We start from the raw sequence: 23408 nt of genomic DNA on the forward strand, positions 1-23408 counted from the left end.
AAGTCGCCTACATACCTCCCTCCCTCCCTCCCTCCCTCACTCCCCCCCTCTGAGTTAACTCAGGTGTGGAACAAATTTTAGAGACTTGATGTGTGTCAACCAATCCATTTGTGTTTACTTTCTCAGAGCCTGTGAACAGAAAGCAGAGCAATCCCTCACTCTTTGATACCCACAGATCCCCGGCAAGAAGAAGCCATATAAGGTCAGTGCAGGAACTTTTTAAACAAAATCATTAAAACATGTCACTCTGATGCCTTTTTGATACCATTTGCAGCTAACATTCAGCTTGGACTTGTGGTTTTGAAAAATGTGTCAGACATATTTTGGTCTCTACTGATTCCTGCATATGGCAGTTAAGTGGTGTTAAGTGGTACTGAATATTGTGTCTCACTTCACCACTTCAGAGTGAAGAAACATGCCATTCACAGCAGCGACACCACCTCTTCTTCTGATGAGGAACGATTTGAGAGGAGGAAAAGCAAGAGCATGACCCGTGCCAGGAACAGGTGACTACCAGCTCAGCAGCACTTTCTCTCTCTCTCTCTCTCTCTATATCTTTTTTTTTTTTTACTACTACTATAGTTAGAATAGTGTGCCATGCCATGGAAATTGTGTCAGCATTGTATGTCCATGTCTGAGTTTTTGTGTTGTTATAATCCTCAATTATATTCACTACCCTTTATTTTACAGGTGTTTGCCCATGAACCTGTGTGCGGAGGACCTGGCTAGTGGGGTGCTACGTGATCGGGTGAAAGTGGGGGCGAGCTTGGCAGATGTGGACCCCATGAACCTTGATAGCTCAGTGAGTAAAGACAGAAAAGAATACCAATGAGCTGTTAGGAAATTCATATTGCATGACTGCAGTGGAGTGAGACATGTTCATGAAGGCCTCCTGGCTAAAAAATATTGGCAAGATGATGTGCCCATGGGTTGCTGTGTTCCAAATGTGTCATTTTGTGTGTGTTTGTGTGTTCTCCCCAGGTGAAGTTTGACAGTGTAGGGGGCCTCAGTAACCATATCCAGTCGCTAAAGGAGATGGTTGTGTTCCCTCTGCTGTATCCGGAGGTCTTTGAGAAGTTCAAGATTCAGCCTCCCAGGTGAGAGGAGCTATCATAATGCTTACATGGTTGTCATGTTTTCATATTGGAAAATATTTTGTATAGACTGTAGTGAAATTTGTCTACCATCAATCTCAAATCTACTTGTATGAGCTACTTTCAGTTCTGTGTGTTTTTGATACAGTTGCGTAGGTAGAAGGTGAAAGAGATACCCTGTAGAGTTTCTACACTGTCTGGAAAAGTATGAAAAAGTATGGAATTTGGAAATATATGGATATTTGTAATTTCCAGATTTGGATAAGTGTAGAAAAAGAGGAGAGAATTTGGAAAAATATTTGTGTTTCCAGACTATTGTTTGCATTTAGTTTCCTAAAAAGCAGTTTTCTGAAAAGCATAAAGCAGAATTTGCAATAATACCTGAATCATACTATCAGCTTATTTAGATTTTGTTCACATTTGCTGAATATATTGCAACATGTCAATGCAAGGCTGACAAGTGAAGTATTATGACCTATCTTAACACATTCAGTGCAGAACGTGACTTTAAGAGGTCACCCTTGTCACTGAATGAATTGAACGGTTGGCAATAGTATAGATACAGAATGTAACATGTAACAGTTGGAGTATGAACACAAATATGTCGCTATCAGTAGTCTGAGATGTTACACATAGTCAGAAAGAAATCAGCCGAGATGTCTGGGAAAGTCTGGAGTTTTGAAGTAGAAAATGTGTAGGAACCCTGATGCTGATATTTCTTAACAGGTCCTACACATTAAAGGGTTACGTTAAAGACAAAATTTGTGTAGTCATCACGGTCATGTTGGGGGGAATGAAGGTGCATTAATTTTGCATTCTCCTTTGGTTATATGTTGTGCTCTGAATGCATCCTAGTAACAATTATGAAACAGACCCAAAGATGTACAAATTGACACTTAGCTCAGGAACTATGGACTTTAAATACATAATCATGCAAATAATGTAAGCGTAATTATAAAACTAAATTTGTTTTAGAGCTAATTTGAATGATAGAAACAGGCTTTTACACTGCTGTCCAACAGCAGAAACAAGTGCTCATTGCAAGGGAACACAGCCAATTCAAATGTCATCATTACCTAATTGGAAGCAGTAGAATTCATTGACCAAAGTATCTTAATGAAAAAAGCAGAAGAGTTTGTAATGATAAAATAAACTAAAATAAACATTTAAGATTCAACACAATCAAATAATTAGATACTGAACACAATTTGTGCATTCCCCCCTGTTTTAGAGGGTGCTTGTTCTACGGCCCCCCAGGGACAGGGAAAACCCTGGTAGCGCGGGCGCTTGCCAATGAGTGTAGCCAGGGAGACAGGAAGGTCTCCTTCTTCATGAGGAAAGGAGCAGACTGCCTCAGCAAGTGGGTTGGCGAATCAGAACGCCAGCTACGTCTGCTCTTCGATCAGGTGAGTCAGTTGGGAAACTACGCGGAGTCACACAGCAGTTTTGGGACAAGATCCTAATAAACATGAATGCAATATTCATTTATTTATTTCAGAGTAATTGCAGTTATATCTTTATATGTTGGATAATAGAATTATTGTGATTGACATTTGGTGTGAGTTTTTTTAGTTTTTGTATTTTTTTGTATCTTGGTCAGTGTTTTTTTTTTTTTTCCTTTCTTTCTTTTTTTTTTTCAAACAAGCATTGTGGAACAGAGGTCTGACCTGGGATTTATGCTTTTGATTAGGCATACCTGATGAGGCCATCAATTATCTTCTTTGATGAGATTGATGGTTTGGCTCCGGTTCGCTCTAGCAGGCAAGACCAGATACACAGGTAAGGCCAGTGTGATGTTAGCCTTTTTATGCCTATTTATTCTTGAAACATACCCGTGCCTCCAGTGTCAGAAATCGGGTTAGTGGCAAGAGTGTGTTATTTCAAATATGTTTTTTTTTTTTTAAATAAATAAATAATGTATAATATGATGATGATGATGGAAATGATGAAATGATGATAATGGAAACTAACAATTTCACATCTGATATTGAGTTGCAAGTGAGAAAGTAACTGTTATGGAAACATTGTATAGTGCAGCCTTGTTTATCACAGTATTTCATTGAAATTCTGGAGCATAGCTCAGGCAAAACATGAGATATACGTCTGCATGCATTTTCATTTCTCCGTGCTTCCTAGCATGGTGGATAAATACATGAGTGCATCTCCTTTTTAACAGAGATAAAGCGGTTGATATTTTTGTGTCACCACGTTTTGCTCATTAAGCCTGTTTGAGATACCAGGTCCATAGGAAATTAAATATTTGGAGAACTAAGGCTATGTTGTGTATCACCAGGCCATGCTTTGTCTTTTTGATAGTATTGTATTGATATGTAATATGTTATCACATTATTGTCTGTAAACCGAATAACATGTACTCCATTCTTTCTCACCTCCTCCTCTCTGTCCAGTTCTATTGTGTCCACTCTGCTGGCCTTGATGGACGGCTTGGACAGTCGTGGGGAGATAGTAGTCATTGGTGCTACAAACAGACTTGACTCTATTGACCCAGCACTCAGGAGGCCTGGACGCTTCGACCGGGAGTTTCTGTTCAGCCTGCCCGACAAGAAGGTGAGAATGAAATGTCAATATTGTGTATAGGGGACACAGGTGTACACAGATAAAGACACCATTGTCATCACTTATGCCAAATGCTTACCAAACTGCTTTTATTATTTGCCAGATGTATTTTCCAGTGTAGGAGCATTTCCTTTTCATTTGTATGTCCAGCAGATTGAAAATTATACGTGGAAGTCAAATATACAATACCAATTTTACCTTATATACTTATGAAATCTATATCTTCTGGGCTTCATCCCCATAACAGCATGCCATATACAAGGACCACATACATGCAGTTTTGTAGCCACAAGCACACCCAGCTGGAGACATAATAATTTAATGCAGAAGTAATTGGTGTCTTGCTCATAAGAGCTTCCTACAAAGAAATTAGTACAAGCAGCCCTCTGGCTATTAGCCAGGCTTGAGTCTCCACTGCTGTTTTTCCTCCCTGTTGATGTGGTTTTGATCTAGCAAGCAAATGGCAAAGCAGATCCTCATTAAATTTCTGGAAAATTAAATTTATTGTGAAAGTTGTATTCAGTTACGGATGTGATAACTTTTTATCTTGCAGCTGGGGAGATTTGGTTTATTTGTTCTCTCATCTACAGAAAAAAAATAATGTATGTTACACCAGGGGCTCATGGTAGGTGACTTTTCCCCGTTGAGTCTGTCTGACAGGGCAGCTTGCATCATTTGTCTACACAGTAGGATCATGGGTAATCAAAGCTAATCTGCAGGACATTGAAGGCTAAACTCCCAACCTGGTGTTGAGCTTTCATGGTTTGAAAACCTTACTCCTGTGAGCATGCCTCAGTCTCACTACACATTCAAGTTCAGTTCCCCCTAACATTACCCATGCTGATATTGCCTTATGACATTCGGGTGAATCTTGTGAACTTAAAAGAAGATGTGATGAAAGATGATGAAAAATGTTGCCCCTGATTCATCACAAGCCCCACTTTGTTCATGTCTGTTCATCAAAGCTGAGTTATGTGGAGAGGTTGCAAAGAATTGTTGAAGAGCATATTGAGCTGCAGTGTTGGCAAGCCCTTCAGCTGAGCTTACTCAGTTAGTTTTGATCTTTTTCCTCTTGCTGTTGCTAGTCCTGGTAAGCACTGCTACCGGTACTGTTTTTTGCTTTTTCAATGTAATGCGTTTTTTTGCTTTGTCTTCTGTTATATTTAGTTTTTGCCCTGCGGCATACACTATTTGGGCATGTTTACCCAAAATGTCTTCCACACTGTACTGTAGCCATTGAACCTTTAACCTTGCCTGTCTTGGTCCCATGTTCAAACTTTTCATCTACCCAGGATCTCTGCTTCTTCATGTTTTGACTATGTTCTCATTTTTCCTCTGTCTCTTTTTCTGTGTCTATCCCATATCCTTATTTCTAACTCCACCCCCATTAGGCCAGAAAGCACATCTTAGAGATTCACACACGAGACTGGGACCCTAAGTTGGCTGAGCCGTTTGTCGATGAACTTGCAGAAAAGTGTGTCGGTAAGAGAGTATATAATCTCATATGTCATCTTGAATGAGTGTCAGATTAAATTACAGCTGGCCAGCAGGGATCTGTAAAGAACTCTGTACAGAGAATTTTCACCAAGCTGTAACAATAAAAGTAGCAGCAGTTTTTTGAAGTGCTTCCTGATTTAAAGGGATAGTTATTGACTCAAGGTAGTATGAGTTCCTCAGGGGCAATGTTACCAATATGTGGTTTTAGCTTCTGCAGTAGGTCCTTGTGGTCTGAGTTCTGGCTGATAGTCATTCACTTCATAGGCAGAAGTGAATAGGAGCACAGGTGGACAGAAAAACACTCAAAAATACATCATTTTAAGCCACAAAAGTCATCCATCCATAACAGAAAACAGTATTTTTTTTTTTCTTTTGTATATGCCGTGGTTTATACTCCACGTGCAGATGGCATCATTATTACCAGGCACTGGAGCCTGTTAGCATGTCCTGACACATTATTGTTGACCCCATGTGCTCCTGTTCACTTCTGTCTGAAAGGCTGCCGATGAGCAGCGAGATCTCAGACCATGTGGACTCACTGCAGGAGTTAAGACCATGCATTATTACTGCCAAGGAACTCACACCATCTTGTGTCTATAAACTTGAACTGTTTCTGTTAAAATGTTGACATTTTAATACTTTGTGCCTTAATGAACCCACAATGCAGGAAAACATACCAAACCAAACTAAATAGAGTCAATGACCTTTGCTTGTCTGTCTGGCATCCAGGCTACTGTGGTGCGGACATAAAAGCACTTTGCACAGAAGCAGCCTTGGTGGCGCTGCGCCGCCGCTACCCCCAGATCTACGGCAGCAGCGCAAAACTGAAGCTGGACATCTCCTCCATTGTCCTGGGACCTGGGGACTTTAGCAGGGCCCTGAGGACCATCGTCCCAGCCTCCCAGAGAGCCCTGGCCCCCCCTGGTCGAGCCTTGGCTCCTGCCCTAAGGCCCCTGTTGGCCAGCTCCCTATCCCTGGTGCTGAGAGCCTTGCTCTGCGTCTTCCCCCATGCTCAACACACTGACAGGGACAACACACATGGTAGGCATCAGGGGGCCAGGGAGCTGTGTTTCCTGTTGTATCTCTGTTATCTATCACTTTTCTGTCTACTGCTTGCCACTCTTCCCTCTCTCATTCTTGCACTTTCGTTACTGTGCTCTCACAATTTCTTTGTTGGCACCGAGTCAAAAATTTGATAGCTTTCTGTCTTTGTTTCTTGTCTTTATTATTGTCTTTTGTTTTGTGTCTCTCTCTTTTTTACTTTGGTCTTTGCTCCATTTATTATGAATGAAGAAAAGAATGGAGTGATTTGTATCGACCTGCACCCATTGCACAGAAGCGAAACATAAGCCCTGAACACGGGGAGGTGATAGTACAGAGTGCTGATAACCAATCAGCCATCCTCCTAGCACTTTACCAGTTGAAGTCCCACTCCAGTTAAAAGGAGAGCAGTTACACTAGATTAGCCACATTGCAAGGCTTGACCAGTGGGAGATTCCTAGCGGGAGTTGTATCTCCTGTACCCATTAATGACTTCAATTTCCCAGGGTGTCCTATCTCTTTAATAGCCTGTTACATTTCTCCTAATAAGCCAGCTTTCTTTTTATTCCCTGTCTTTTTCTTTCTCTTTTTTTTTAGGTGAAACTGCTGCTATAAAGTTAGTGATAGGGTTTTTTAATTGACTTTGTTACTTTGAGGATTGAGCTGTTAGTTGGAGAATTTTGAAAATGGAAATGAGCTTTCGAATGCTTTCTGTGGATTGAATTAGAAATAACAGTAAATTGCAGCCATTCTGCCCAATGGAGCAGGGCAAAATGAACTGTATTGTAACTGCACATAAATGTGCGCACGCTTACACACACACACACACACGCTGTTATATAAGCAGTGTACTCTCCTGTGCTAGGCGGTGACAATCACATGCTAGAAGAGGACTTGTACAGCGATGAAGACAATGAGGAAGGCTGTGCCTCCATCTATGAAGTCCAGCCTGCTGCATCCCCAAAGACTCAGCCCTCCTCTTCAGCAACACACAGACCCTTCCTCCATTTCTCCACGTGAGTCCACAAAGCTGTAGTTTCACTGCCACCGAGGGTGTCAGCAGGTGTCACAATGTTGTCTGCAGTTATGGGTTCATTATCTTGATAAAAGTTGCATGGCTTTTGATGAACATAATAGAAGCCCACCGTAACCTTCCTGTTGCAGGAAATAATCTTACACCACTGGGCAACCTTGTCATTCTAATCTGATGGCTGAAGCAAATACTTAATAACTGCAAGGGATAGCCCACGCAAACTGAAAAGAGACATTCCAATGACAGTCCAAAGATTGTCCTAAAATTTTGCTGAACCAATTATCAGATTAAAAAAGTTCTGCTTGCAGAGCGTTGAATTTGGAAAATGCTCTGAGCTGTATATCCTTCATCCTGCAATTGATGTGTTTGCAAGGACTTATTATGATGCTTTAACACCACCATGTGGACAGAATGAGTGTGGCAGCTTCTTGTAGCGTCCTCACTTCTTTTATTTATTTATTTATTTATTTATTATTTTTTACTGAGAGATATGGATTGAGATTTATTTTGATCACTGCTACAGAGCCAATAAAAGTGTCTATTTGTTTCTGAAATTTATGTTAAAATGACTGTTAAAATTAATCATGTACATAGGGAATTTAATGATCCCTATGAGGAAACTGGGTAACATTTATGTAAAGGAGTTACAATGCAAGGACTATAATAACTCTGTGTGCTTGCTGATCTTCTCTCTCTTCTTTCTGAACTGGAATTGCAGCCATTGACCTTTTGACCTTGGTGGCTTCTGATCACTGATCACAATTGGAGCCACAGCAGTCTGTTAAATGTTTTTTCAGCATCAATATGGTCTTGCAGATAGCCTACATTGATTTATGTTGTACAGTGCTGGCACAGCACAGCTAGTGTAATCATGTGGCAGCAGAAACTATAAAACTAATTATCACTGAATTTGTTGTTTGTTTTTGAGTGGCTTATTTGTTTTGTTCTGAGGCTGGATGATTATTTTGTTTAATCATCTTTACATCAGTGGGAATCTACCATTGCTGATTGAATGCATTTGGAAACACTTAAGATCAGGGGCTCTTAAACTTTTTTTCAGCGTTTGAAACAAATTGAGTTAATGTGGTGTTACTCCAGGACCCAGCCTCATTACAGCATTCTGCTGCTCTTATGAAACACAGACCCTCTGAAAAATGGGCCCGCCTGTTTTTTGGATCCTCTCCCGTACTTGATGAAATGTTGCCTTCAGACAAAATTCCTGCGATGCTGAAAATGAACACTTCCGCTCTCCTTCCTGTTTCTAGCTCTGCCCTCCAGCAGCCCACAGCTTACCGGCCTCGTCTCCTGCTTGCCGGGGCTCCAGGCTCAGGACAGAGCTCCCATTTGGCCCCTGCCTTGCTGCACCACCTGGACAAGCTGCCGGTGCATCGCCTGGACTTGCCCACCCTCTACTCCGTCAGCGCTAAGACGCCAGAGGAGTCTTGTGCTCAGGTAAGCGCACTCAGGGGTGATGAGAAAGCATAAACACATGAGGAGGTAAATGACTTATGCTTCTGACATGGGGAGACTGCCCTACAACTTTATCCTTGCACACACTTCACCATTCTTTCGGTTATACTGCTTATATGTTTTGATAAATTATCTTTTAGTGTCCCCAACACAGAGCAGTCAGGTTGACATTACTAGTCCCAAAGTTGACAAGCTCATATTATGTGAATTGTTTTTGGTGAACTTATTTAGGGATGCACTGAGTGTGAGATGCTGGGCCGATAATTTTAAAATAAGTCAATCCTTTTTATTACACTGTCTTTGAATGAGCACAAATTCAACCATACATAGTTATGAAACAATCTTTAAAATAACCTTCTTTCACATTACATTTTTTTTAAAAATAACTTTGTCAAAAGCCTTTTTAGCCCGTTATACAACTGCCTTCTCCCATAAATTTCTCCTTCAAACAAATGTAGCCTATTTAATTCAAATTTCTTGCCAAAAACAAAATTTTGCAAGACTACATCGAAACACATCATGATTACAATAATAATTTATCTTCACCTGATACTCATTTTTACTGAGTAGAGCTTGAACGCATCATAATGTAGCTCGCTGTAATGATAACGAGGAGCCAACAGTGAGGTCTGGGTCTTGGGAAATTGTGGTCCTGTTCCAACTTGGACTCTGATATTGATCCTCATCCCTCTTCAGTCCCCACTTGTAGGCTGAAGATGCAATACCCTGCTGTTGGCCGTCGGTTTGTGTGTCACTTTGATCTGCGACAGTTATCTCTGTTTACTCTCTTTAAATAGTTCAACATGTTTTTCTCAGTTTACCAGGGGAATGGTCTGTACTGCGGGAGCATTTTGGAATCATTATTTTTTCACGGGTGTCACACCTCAGTCATTGAAGGGGAGAGCCAGTGATTACTAACAGTAACAGCAAGAGAAGAGACACTCACTTGTTGTGAGCTCCTGATAGTGGAACAAACTGGTTGTTGTCGCTGTAGATGTGCAGTCGATCCAGTTGTCATTTTCTTAGTGACAGGTATAATAATGATGATAATATGAATGAATGAATCAACTTTATATTTATAGCACAAAACAAAACACAAATTTAAAACTGTACACAACAAGAACACACAAACACTAATTTAAAACCTTAAATAACAGAAACACAATAAAAAATAAACCCTAAGTTTAAAACCCATGCACAACAAGAACACAGCAAAGACAAAACACTCATTTGTCCTGGAGGTGTACCTCCATGATGTTTGTCCATCCCAAACTCATTTTTTTATCAAATGGACACCATTAGCCACGAGCTCTGGACAAAAATGGATTGATAAACACCGGCCACTGCTATTGGTGAATGTCATCTTATTGGCTGATAGACTTATATTGTTTTATATGTGCTCACTTTCATGCGTCTAGCAAACAATATTTTACAACTTTACTTAAATGGCCCTGATTTACTCAAGTAAACAGCTCTCTGATTAGGTTTGAAAACCGAGATCCAATTCCATTCAGCAACTGGTTCCAGTGTTTTCAGAGCTGAATGGAACAAAAACAGATTTGTGTTATTGCTTCATATCATCCATAATGAGTTATTTTTTCCCGTATGTGAAGTGTGGTGAGTCTCTGAAGTTGCTCTGGTGCTGCAGAGAACTAAATACATTCTCCTCTCAGGGTCACAGTACTATGTCACTATCTCTCAGCCAACTGCAAACAACATATACAGTGATATGATGTGTGAACATTTCTTGTGTCATTGATATTGTGAGTAACAGTAATAAAACTTTGGCTGGGTATGCACAAGGACCTCAGAATACAATCTGTCTCGCGATATGCAGATCACCCTATGATTTGTATCATGAGACATTGCAGAACTCTACAGAATTGACTAAAATATGCATAATGAGCCTCATGAGCAACCTCCAGCCTAACATGTGGGTAGACTAATAAAATATAATATCATGATAAATCAAACGGACAAACAACCAAGTTTGCTTTCCAATTAGCACAGTGAACTGAATTTAAAAGTGTACATAGTTTTGCGAAAACCAGATTTTTGTTCAACTGTATTTGTTGTTATTATTATTGTTGTTGTTATCATCATCATTATTATTAGTCAGTTCACGTAGCGATTTATTAATTTATTTTGTAGAGGCGTTATAAGAATTGTCTAGGAATAATACCATTTCCCAAAGCTACTTTATTTATTCATACTGATGCAGTAACCTAACTGACACCAATCCAGCTGGAACTTGATAGCACTTGGGAGATTATGATTTTTCTCATGAGGAAGAAAAATATTTAATGGGCATTAAGTAGTTTAAGACCTTAATGGACCTCATTATGGAGTTGCAATAGTGCTGACAAGGTTTTGCAGAAGAGTACAGAATACGGGCATGAAAGAACTTCTCAGTGGGGTTGATAATGTGGTTGCACGTTGCTTTCAAACACAGCGGCTTTCTCCTTTAAGTTTGTCTTTGATATAGATTTCATTAATAACAGCATGGTATTGGACCTGTGTCTATGGATCTAGGTTTTCCGCGAGGCCCGCCGGAGTGTGCCCAGCGTGGTGTTCATGCCGCATATCTCAGAGTGGTGGGAGGCGGTGAGCGACACTGTGAAGAGCACCTTCCTCACCCTGCTGCAGGATGTACCCTCCTTCTGCCCTGTCCTCATCCTCGCTACTGCTGAGACTCACTACGCACAACTGTCAGACGAGGTTGGGACACACACACACACACACACACACACACACACACACACACACACACACACAGAGCTTTACCCTGACACAAAGTATTTTTGTAGCTACATAATTGCTGTTGATGAATTTGCTCCTTTTGCTTGAGTAAAAGGGTTTTAATCTCATGCCATTTTATTTGGTAGCAGAGACCAACGCATTATCTAAAGCGCCTCATTCACTCTCACACATATACACACACACATGGATACAGATATGCACACACAACCACACATATGCACAAACACACGCACGCACACGCACGCACACACACACACACACACACACACACACACACACTCGGTGTCCCAGACAGTCAAAGTTATGTGCCCACACATACGCTTTTATCACTTTAACTCCATCTCCTGTTCTTGTTATCTTTTCCACTCCCTGTTTTTCTCCTTGGGTATCCCCCCACCATGACTCTTTCATCCTTTTACTTGGATTTATCATTCCCTTTCTCCAAGCCAAAGCAGAGTCAGACCACCCGTTGTGGGTTAGGCTGGGTGGAAGGGATTGTGATAGAGTAACAGAAATGGGGGAAAAAGGGAGAGAGACTGAGAGAGAGAGAGAAGAAAAAGACAGAGAGAAATAAGTAGGGGGTCCTCTCTAGTCAGGCAACAGAAGGGCTTTAATTACGTCCGGGGGTTGGCAGCCCAATGTCTTCACCCCAGGACACACACACACCACATCAATATGCCTGTGCAGTGTTTTTTTGTGTGTCTGTGTGTGTGAGACTGGTGTTTTGGCCGGGACTCGATCCTGGCCATGCTCCAAGGTGTGAGAGAGAGACTCTTGAGATGATTCTCTCTCTGTGGTTGACTCATTAGCACTGAGGCACCTGGTCTGTTGCACCCACGGAGGGCCAAGCTATTTTTTTTGCTCCTCTGTGGTTCTGTACTTTCTAGTTTGATTTCTGCTTCTTTTTGTTGCTCTTTTTGCCCATCTATTTATTGCTATTTCTCTGTCTTTCACACATTTTCTTTCTTTCTTCTTTTTGTCATCCTGTCTCTGTTTTTTTGCTCTGTGTGATTGATAGCAGTTTCTATTCTGTGCAGTTCTGTCATGCCTTCAACTCAATCACGTACTGTGTGTTCATTTTCATACTCCCTGTGTTTCTCAACCCTGACTTTGACTTGTATCGGCACATGCACTTTATAGGGAATATGTAAAAAAGGAAGTCCTGATATTTTTAAAACAATTGAACCTGACACAATGGTTGGTTGTTATTTGTTGTATAGTGGGTAGGGCTGGGCAGCGGGACAAAAACAGTCTGGGATTGGTGATGTACTGACAACATCACGGGTGCAAATTCCCCCATTAAATTTATTCCCCACCTCATCCAGCAAATTACCTTGATCTTATTGGAAATGCATCACCTCTTGATACTTTTCATCAGTTTTTGTTTTTCTTGAACGTTATGACTTATACTGTGCAATAAAACTTGATTTATCTGAACCCATCTGGAATATAGGCTGTTCAGGAAACATGTTTGTGTTTCATGCATTTAAAATATGAAAAAATATCTCCTAAGTTTCAGTTAAAATTACCATGCATTGTGTGTATGTTTTTGTCTGTCTTGTCCCTAACTTGGTGGGGCTAACAGATCTGAGACCAGTTATTTAAGAAATGACAGAGGGTTGACAGGAAGATGCACACTATAGTCTAACCCTAGCATTAGGCCACTGCACAATTGCCACCTTATTTACTCTGTGACAGTGGTCCACGCTTGGCCCTTGGCGTGCTCACTGTTGACATTCTAGACATGATGCTGAAAATACAATCAAGCCTCCTTCTCAACTGTGCCAACCTTTAGTAGATTTGCTGCCCACTTTAAATGGATTGAAGATTGATTTCTTTGAAATGCGTCACAACCTGTAGCTACATTTGGGTCCTGCAGTGTGCCCCAAACAAGCTTGACTTTAGAGGTCAGTGATTTTGGGTTGTCTGTGCTTGCTGTTCACTGAACCATTGATTCATTTTCAATCAGAGATGGAGTGACTCTGGTTAAGCTCCAAGACCTGGGACTATTTATATGAGTGGGTGTGCCCTGTATACTCCAGCTAGTGAAAGTAATGCTACTGAACACGCAGGAGCAATGAAGTCAAACACACACATACACGTACACACACTATATAACATCCAGTTCTCTATGTGATGGGGATAGGGATACAAGGTCTTTTGTAGAACAGTCAGTTAAGGACTTCCCTGTCAAAAGGACAAAAAGAGCAAACAGCCTCAGATGTTGGCTTAACATGCCCAGATGATGATGAGTAGTCGGTCCCATGGGTTCAAGTGCCCTAGCTTTTCCACAGAGGCATTCACAAACTCTTTGCTGAAAGAAAAGGTTTTTGCTACAGCTGCCCACACGTTGCCCTCTGTATTTTCTTGTGTGGATTAATTATTTTGTCTTCAGCAGAGATTGCTCATTCCCTGTTTCATGGGTTGCTCATTTACCATGTTCATATACAGGCAAGGAGGACTTTTACTTTTCAAGCATGGGCATGCTAGGGTCTGTGGTGCTTTAAGCGATCTGGCTTTCTCTAAGAGTGTTGTTTCACTCTCTGGCACAAACAACACAGTGACAGCTGCTGTCTCAGCTCCAAACCTCAGCAGGGACAGGCAGCATCCCTCCCCAGCCAAAACTGCCACTACAGGCTCAAGTCCAACTACACAGCCTCCCTCCCTCCCTTAACAGACGTTCACTCTATTTAGATTGACTTCCTTTTCAGAGAAGCAGAAATAGACAGAACATGAGAGAGAAAGGGAGAAAATAAGGCACTGTAACAGCATCAAGTGTATTTTTAATGCTCTAAGCTTACACTACAGTTTCACCATAATGACTTGAGACACCTATCAGCTAGCCTATGCAGTCTCCCAGAGCTCTCCTGTAACATCAGAGGCAGACTGATTCTACATGGAGGCACAAGATGTTTTATCACATTCACCACAAAAGAATGCGCATTAATCAGACAAAATAATACACTGAAGTGTTTGAAAATACCGCAGCAAATTGTACCTACAGTTACATTTTGATACTTTTGAAGGAGACTGCACAGGCTAGTTGATAGGTGCTTGAAGTAAGCAACAGGGATCAGACGGATGTTTGATGATTTTAGTGCATCTGTAGAATTTTTTTTTTCTGCTGTAAACACTATAATTTTACTACATGAATATTACCTGGATGCTAACTACTTAGAGAGATGGCTAGATAGAAAGATGGCTGCACAGTTTTAATGTTACAAATTTTTACAATTAACTGCCTTGTTCAAATGCGCTAAAATCATCAAACATCTGTCTGATCCCTGCTGCTTCGTTCATGCACCTATCAGCTAGCCTGTGCAGTCTCCTTCAAAAGTATCGATGTGACTCGAGGAACAATTTGCTGTGGTATTTTCAAACACTTTAATTTAATATATTTTGTCTGATTAATGCAAATTCTTTTGTGGTGAATGTGATAAAATATCTTGTGCCTCCTTGTAGAAACTGTCTGCCTCTCTTGTTACAGGAGAGCTGAATGCCCTCATGAGAAAAGTTATCAATTTCATTTTATTAATATTGTTCAAAATTTAAACTGTAATAACTCTTTTAGACAATTTCTACTGGCTTATAAAAAAATTCTATCCTGGGCTCAGCTTTTTAGTTCCTTACGAACAGTCCAGTGGGATTATATCTGTGTGGTAAACACTACCTCAGAGCTCTCAAACACAGTGCAAGATATATTATATCTTCCCCTTGCCACTATATTTCTTGATGAAGATGGTGCCCTACATTTTGTTTGAATCCCTGTTGACATCCATAGTTGCTGATAACGGCCTCAGAACAATCACATCATATTCATTATGCATAATAATGAACATATGATATCCTGGATGAACTGTAATGCACCCATAACCTGCCGTTAATGTGCCTACAACAAAAGCATCCCTGTTGACACAAGAGATACAATTAGAGAAACAGTTAGGATTCATGCACATAATTTATCCTCTGTAGAAAGATACAGTGGTTATGAAAGAATTGTTGGATCTTTCCCAGGATGATGCTGCAGCTTAAAGGCCAGTGTGTATTTCGGCATCCAAGTGCCACTGTAGCTATGCAGTATGTGTCTGTTGTGTCTGTGTAGTCCACTGAGGCTGCCGCTGCAGCTTTTGGTCCACCTTCCAAAAATGTGACTGCCTGCAGGGCAACACAAGACCACAAAAACTGTGATTTTTCTGCTTGACTGATTTATAATCCACTCTTATTGAAAGACAGCATAAAGCTAGCCAAAGACGGACAAGCTGTTGAGGTTCACAAATATGTTAATTCTCACAACACCTCGTCCCCACATCACAAAGATTGCCAGATGTCACTAAATATATGGTGGAAAATATCTCAAAACATTTGTTGGGACACCACCAACATTACTGAAAGTGGACTGTAACCGTGATTACTGTTTTTATTTGTGCTTTGTTAGCACAGACTATTAAAAAGTTTACACAGCTGTCTAGCCTTTCAGCTCTCTGACTGCACTTAATCGTATAAATTTATAACATTAAAATTGTGCTAACCATCTTTGTACCTAGGCGTCTCTCTAAGTAATTAGCATCAAGTTAATATTCAAGTAGTAAAATAATAAAAATAGTGTTTACATTTGAAAAAATGCTAAACACAGTTTGACGACATGATAGATTAGCAAGTAGTCAAGACAAGACAAATGCACTAAAATTATAAAAACATCTGTCTGATCTCTGTTGCTCAGTTCATGCAAAGAGTGTGTGAACCTAGGTGCGTATGATACACTGAAAATATATCACAGTCCTCTCAGGCAGTATTGTTGCTTTCATGTTAACTGTTTTGTAAGTTACTGAGCAGCACAACTCAACTGGTAACTATACAGCACGCCATTTCCACTAGTTAAACATTAACCCGGACACTATTAGGACTAGCCAGAGCACTTTTTAGCATAGTTTTAATAAATACAACACCAGATTCAAAAGACTGGCCAAACTTGCAATTTTGTAATTTACTAGCATCCAGTTCTTGTCGATGCCAATTAAGTAGCTTATCTAAGCAGTTTTGCAGTCTTGGCAATTTGCCAAAACGTGTGAGAGATAATGGGATAATGGGTGTGTACAATGCCTTTTGAGTAATGAGATGAGTTTTGGATGACAGGCAACTTGAAATGCTGTATAAAACACTTTTATATAACATTTAAACACTGTGTTGCACAAAACAAAGTGTGCACCCTCCTCTTTTATGTCACATTTTTCATAGACTGCTGGGGACTCTTCTTGTGAGGGGCTATGAATGCAGAGCATATGGGATGGAGGAGTTGACGCCATCAGTGAGTCAGTATTAGCTTTAGGTTCTAGCTCTCGAAAGCTTCATGGATTGTGGTGGAATATAACACAATACGTAAGATCTATATGAAGCCATTCAACCCCCAGTGAGTGGCACAGTGAGTGGGCCATGCTTTCAGTCCTATTACTACAAAAGCGACAAATGCCGCTCAAACCTCATTCAAGTCTCTTGTAGCTTGTCTCCTGGATTCTGTTGCATGCAAGCATACATCTCTGTATCCAACTCTGGTTTGGTAAGGTTCTGACATTGTATAGCCATTTATCCAAAAAATATAGCTAAAGTTACTGCCTAGGCAGACAGCTGATAGCTAGCTGGAGCTAGCAAGTCTATTTAGCAATATATTTAAAGATGAATGGCTAGTCTAGTGCGGTAGTATAGCTCTTGAATGTCACTTTTGCAGTAAGGGTTCCGAAAACACAATGAACTGAACCTTGAAGACAAGAATAATTTCCCTGCTGTCAGACCAGAATTTTAGGACTCAGGTTTGTGCATGGCTAAAGAGGGTGTGTCAGCTCCATGCGCGAATGACTATCTTGGTCTGTCCTGTGTGTTTTTAGAAGCTTCAAAAAGTCCAATACTGCCTTGAGCAGTGTGGTGTGACTCACTGACTATTTTCCATCTGTGCTTATAAGACTTAGTTGCCTTTTAAAGAAAGCATGGCAATGTGTGTATTGATCATGAGGAAAGTCATTAGTACTTGCTACACTATTGAATTGTGTATGAGTGTCTGCATGTGAACGACATTGTCCATGTGTTTTGTGTATCGCAGAACACCGTGGGAACAGTGTTAACAATGCTCTGCTTGATTCCTTAAGGGTGTGAAGGGAAACATAACCCCTTTGAATTGTGAGAGCACTTTTCAGCGTGGATGTTTTTAAGGGGATTAATTGAAGATGTTATTCAGTTAAACTGTCTCTTTGCTAAGCCAATATAATCCTCAGGTAAGGTTGTTTTTCCGAAAAGTGAGACAGTGCTGGACAATCAAGATAGAGAATGATATCGTGCGCCAAAGATTGATCGCCCTCTTTATTATATTTATTTATTTTCTAAAGATACATTTGCTGCGTTTTTGCTTTATTAATGAGGTAAAGTGGAGAGAATCAGGAAAAATGGAGCTAAAGGACAGGGGATAACACACAGCAAGTGTTGAACTACTGTAGTTCACTGATCTCTGGCCAGTCAGCCAGGTGTACACACTCTGTGTACATCTAGCTGTCTGTTGTGCATCTCCTCTCTCCTTTCATCCATCTATCCACCCCACTCCTCTTCCATTCCTCCCTATATCTATAACCCCTCCAGCCTTGATCTGGATGAAATGAAAAAAGTTGGCTGCTCTTCACCTCATACACGTTGAGTGCCTCTTGCACACCCATATTCTTCCCATTTTCCCCCTTTCTTTCCCTTACCCCCCTTAGGAGAGTCAACAGTCTCAAGAGAGTGAGACTGTGGGAGAGAGAGAGAGACTGAGATAGGCCGAGAGAGCAGAAGGTGATGCAGAGTAGAGAGAGGGAGAACAGACGTCCTGGAAAGGGGAGAGGATCGATGTGAAAGACAGATGGTTGGAGGTATTAAGTGGAAAGTGGGTGCTTAGTCAGCAGCACAGCTTCCCCTTTGGAGTAGCCTTGAACTCCATCACAGAACTGAACTGGGAACTTTGAACCCCCCTTAGCCCCAGTAGAGATATACAGCAGAATCAATCTGCACCAGCACTACAATAATGGGATAACCAGTAGATATGCAGAAATGCTAATGTTAATGCTAATGCTAATGTTTTTTTTTTTTTTTTTTTTTTTGGCAATACTGCAACCTCATGTTTCAGTCATTTTAATAATGTAATAAATAGTGTCGTGGATTTTTCTCTTTAGTTAGTCAAATAAAGGATCTGGAATCAACAAGTTGTCTTTTGGGAATTTTATTATTCAGCGCTGAAGGGAAGAACCAAACAGAGTGCAAGGCAGTCTGCAGGGAAGTTCCGCAGATTGTTTACAATCAGAGATATTTATGCAGAAAAATCAGACAATGAGTCAAAAAAACGTTGACATCCTGTCTGGTCATGAGCGACATGTGCCATTTCCAAATTAGGTAATACAGACAAGTTAAGTTCAAGCACTTTTGGTGCAAAAGTTCAGGATACTTAAAAGCAAAGAGTTCAGCTAGGGTCTTACGCTAGCGAAAGTTTTAGTTCCTTAATATAGAGTTCAAAAGGTCTAACGAAGGTTCATCTGATAAGGAAGTGCAAGCACAACCGGATAAGTATAGATATTAGACATAGAGAACAGGAACCTTAAACAGGAATGTAGACACTGTCTGGATTTGATCAAAATAATCTTAAGGCAGATTAACAAGTAAACATGAGCCATTATATTTGTAGGCATCAGCAGTAAATTTCCATTACACTTCCCTCCTTTTGATTATATATAATCACACAAAATAAAACACCTCGAAAAGAAATTTACAAGAGAACGATGAAACAATATATCAGTAATTGTTACCCCTCACGATTTAAAACAATAAATCATAAATCATCATTCATTGAAAACAACAAGGGACAACAAGGGAATTGTCGCATTGCTGTTTCTGCGAGGTGGTTGGGGAACAGGAGTAGTCGTGGTCAGTGAGTCATCAGCTTTGTCTTTTAGGGAGCCCATGAAACGATAGGATAGGGAGAACAACAAAGAATGAGATAACAATCAAGATACACATTGTGAACCGCATCCCCCCCGTTCGCCTGAACGGGTGCCAAGGGCGTCTGCGGTCGTCTGCGGTCGTCTCTGGATCAAACGGTGAGTGTCGTGTCTTCAACCACTCGCCAGTGGTCAGGCAAAAGTCTGTAGGTGTGGTGGAAAAAATCTTGTGGGTGTGTGTGTGGTGGGAAATGCACAAGGCTTTGTTAGCACCGCAGGGTTTCCGCCTTAGTGCAATTTCACAGCTGATCAGCTCCTGTCGAAGTTCGTCCAATAACCGTCTGTGGTCAGTTGCAGCGGCAGTAAAGGGAGAACCACCTTACTGAGCCGTCGGACTTGCTCTCGTCGTCTCGGGATCAGCCGTGGACCCAAGTCGCCCTCTCAGCAACCTTCACAGCCGTGTGGGTGGTCAGTAACACCTGGTAGGGTCCTGTCCACCGGTGGGAACGCCAGTTCTTCCTCCTGTGGTTCTTGATCACGATCCAATCACCGGGCTGGATGGTGTGGAGTGGGGTGCTCGCCTTCTGGGGCTGGGCATCTCAGACCTGTTTCCTGACATCACATAGAGATCTGGTTAGAGACATACAATACGTTACCAGTTGGTCTTCGCAGAGGGTGGTGTCCATCTCCGGTCCTGGGGGTCCCATTCCAACATTGGGTGGGGCTGCAAAAAGAATCTCAAACGGAGAGAGATTAAGAGGACCGCGAGCGCGCATTCTCATGTACATCAGCACGATAAGCAGAACTTTAACCCATGTCAAGCCTGTGTCTTCACAACATTTGGTGAGTTTGTTTTTTAGTATCCCATTAGCTCTCTCCACCATTCCCCCAGACTGTGGGTGATAAGCACAATGCGTTTTCAAGTCAAATTTGAGTTGCTCTGAGAGTTGTGTAAGAGGTTCATTCACAAAATGAGGTCCATTGTCAGATGAGATTTTGGAGGGAATCCCCCATCTTGGAATTATTTCCGTCAGCAGGGCTTTGGCCACCGTTGACGCCGTGGCATGTTTTGCAGGAAAAACTTCAATCCATTTTGAGAACATATCAATTATGACCAAACAGTACTTCTTACCTTTGCATGGTGTCAGTTCAATGAAATCGAGCATGATGTGTTCAAATGGTCTGGTCGTTGGTGGGTGCGCTCCTATGTGTGGTGTTTGTTCTCCTCTGCCTGTGTTGTTTCTAGTGCAGATGACACACCTACTACAGAAGTCTGCTGCAGCTAGTGTAAAACCTTTTGTGTACCAGTGTTTTTGAACTGCTGTACACATCCCTCCTTTTGACACATGATCCAACCCATGTGTCAACCTACAGAAACAGTGAAAAAAAAAAATTCTTGGGCAGGCAGGGTTTGTTATCCGGCCCACGCCACACACCATCAACCTGTTTACAACTATGTTGGGCCCAGAGTTTCAGTTCAGCAGGGGTTGCATAAAATTTAAGGTTGGTAAGAGGAACTGCTGGAGTGGAAAGAACAGGAAGAGTTAGAGGAAGTGCTTTCTGGGATGCTGCCTTTGCAGCAGCATCCGCTTGTGTGTTGCCACGGGAAACAGGGTCGGTGGCAGAAGTGTGAGCTGTGCACTTACAGATAGCTATTTGTGCTGGGAGGAGAATAGCAGAGAGAAGATCAGCAACTTTGTCAGAATGCTGGATAGGTTAACCATCAGATTTGAGAAAATTTCTGTGCTTCCAAAGAGTGCCAAAATCGTGTGCTACGCCAAATGCGTAACGGGAATCGGTGTAGATGGTAACAGACTTTCCCTTGGCCAATCGACAGGCTTCAGTAAGGGCAATCAGTTCTGCTGCCTGTGCTGAGAGATGAGAAGGGAGGGGGGAGGAAGAGACAACAGCATGATCAGAAACAACAGCATGATCAGAAACAACAGCAAAATCAACATGAGAGGTCCCTCGAAGTGGGTCACGTGATGCAGAACCATCTACATAGAAAACAAGGTCAGCGTTAGGAAGAGGGGTGTCAGTGAGGTCAGGTCATGGCGTGCACGTCAGCTGGAGTTCAGCTTCACAACAGTGAGGTTCACCATCTGTTGGGAGGGGAAGAATAGTTGCAGGGTTAAGAGTGGTGCAGCGTTTAGTTGTTACATTAGGCAGATCAAGCAGAGTGGTATGATATCTGAGCCAACGAGCTGCTGTGAGATGTGAACTCTTTTGGTCAGCGAGGATAGCAGCGACCTCGTGTGGGACATACAGGAGTAGTTCAGCATAACAAACAAGCTCACGAGAGGCGAGAACAGCTTTTTCAGCTGCTGCTATCGCACGCAGACAACGGGGAAGCCTTGGCCACGGGATCGAGAGTGCAGGAGAAGTAGGCAACTGGTTTGAGTGCTGAACCATGACTCTGGAGGAGGACACTGGTCATGTGACCAGCCTTTTCAACAACATATTGGACAAAAGGTTTTTCTGGATTGGGGAAGCCCAGTACAGGAGCAGACTGCAGTGCTTTTTTGAGAGCCAGGAAGGACTGCTCGGCTGCAGGAGTCCAGGTCACTGGTGCACGTGCAGTCAGACCACGGGCCAAGGTTATTTCACGAAGAGGGCGCTCCATTTCTGAATAACCTGGGATGAAATGCCTGCAGTAAGAACATATTCCTAAAAATGATAGGACTTATTTCTTAGTGATAGGTTTTGGCATGTTAGTGATAGCTGTGACACGTGTGGGAGACAGAGATTTACCTTGTGGGGTCAGCACATGGGCCAGGAATGTTACCTCTTGTTGCACAAACTGAAGTTTGCTGCGAGAGGCCTTGTGGCCCTCAGCAGCCAGGTGACAAAGCAGCTTGACTGTGTCAGCTCTGCACTGTTCCTCTGTCGGGGCGGCAATGAGCAGATCATCCACATACTGAAGCAACACAGAGCCTTAAGTAAGGGTTAGGGAAGCCAGGCTTTTGGCCAGTGCCTGACAGAAAAGGTGGGGGCTGCATGTGACGCCTTGTGGAAGGCGTGTCTACGTGTAGCGAGCTCCATCAAATGTGAAAGCAAACCAGAACTGGGAGTCTGGGTGAACTGGAACCGAGAAAAATGCATTGGAGAGATCAACAACAGAAAACCATTTCGCATTTTCAGGGATTTGGGACAAAATTGTGTATGGGTTTGGAACCACCGGCACAGGTGGAGAGATGGCATCATTCGCAGCCTGCAGGTCATGGACGAATCGCCACTCATCCGGCTGGCTGGGTGGGCGTATCTTTTTCACTGGAAAGATAGGAGTTTTGACAGGTGAATCATTACAAGGAACAATTATCCCAGCATCAAGTAGTGATTTGAAAACTGGCCTTATGCCATCACCTGCTTCCTTTTTTAGTGGGTATTGTCGCACATTTGGCCTGTATGTGGATTTAGGCTTGATTCTGACCGGATCACAATTTTTGATGAGACCAACATCATATTTGGTTGTTGCCCAGAAGCGCTCTGGCACCTCCTCGAGGGCGGGTTGAGCTGTTTGGAGGTGTGTCATGTGGTGTGAGCGGCTGATTTCCTTGGCGTCGATCAGATGCACTGTTCGCAAAGCGTGCACCCGAGCGAGGAAAGGGCGTCGCCACACCTTCGCGGATGGGGAATAGGACACACCTTTTTCATCAGTTTTCCAGTCTTTCAATGACACCCAACGGTGAAGAAATTTGCCTATGTCCTGCCAGCTCCTGGAGCTGGATTTTGAGATGGAGATGTGTGGAACAGATTCATAAATGTCAAAAAGCTTGCGTTGTTTGTCAGTCAGTGTCACTGTGAATCCACAATTGTCTCTGTCCCAGTACAAGTCACCAACAGTCAACTGGTCATTAAGGTCACCCTCACGGAAGAAAATCTCCTTGAACGATCTGTCAGGCCCTCTGCACAAATGACTGCTGTTGTGTCTGCTGTTTCCTGTACAAGCTGTTCGGCAGTCAAATAACCTATCAACCACTGATAGACATA

At 42.0% G+C, this 23408-nt stretch overlaps 1 protein-coding gene across 2 annotated transcripts in view; it reads left to right on the forward strand.

The window, feature by feature from the left end:
• atad2b (ATPase family AAA domain containing 2B) overlaps positions 1-23408 on the forward strand; it is a 104775-nt gene that overhangs the window by 6169 nt on the left and 75198 nt on the right. For both annotated transcript variants that reach the window (XM_030047291.1, XM_030047292.1), the window contains exons 8-19: positions 127-202; positions 405-506; positions 691-802; positions 982-1097; positions 2326-2500; positions 2785-2873; positions 3503-3662; positions 5063-5153; positions 5898-6209; positions 7075-7225; positions 8508-8694; positions 11245-11430. In XM_030047291.1, the coding sequence (XP_029903151.1) occupies positions 127-202; positions 405-506; positions 691-802; positions 982-1097; positions 2326-2500; positions 2785-2873; positions 3503-3662; positions 5063-5153; positions 5898-6209; positions 7075-7225; positions 8508-8694; positions 11245-11430 (1757 nt within the window). The remainder of the gene's footprint in view (positions 1-126; positions 203-404; positions 507-690; positions 803-981; positions 1098-2325; positions 2501-2784; positions 2874-3502; positions 3663-5062; positions 5154-5897; positions 6210-7074; positions 7226-8507; positions 8695-11244; positions 11431-23408) is intronic.

The sequence above is a fragment of the Myripristis murdjan genome, chromosome 24 (assembly GCF_902150065.1).
Source record: "Myripristis murdjan chromosome 24, fMyrMur1.1, whole genome shotgun sequence".
NCBI lineage: Eukaryota > Metazoa > Chordata > Actinopteri > Holocentriformes > Holocentridae > Myripristis > Myripristis murdjan.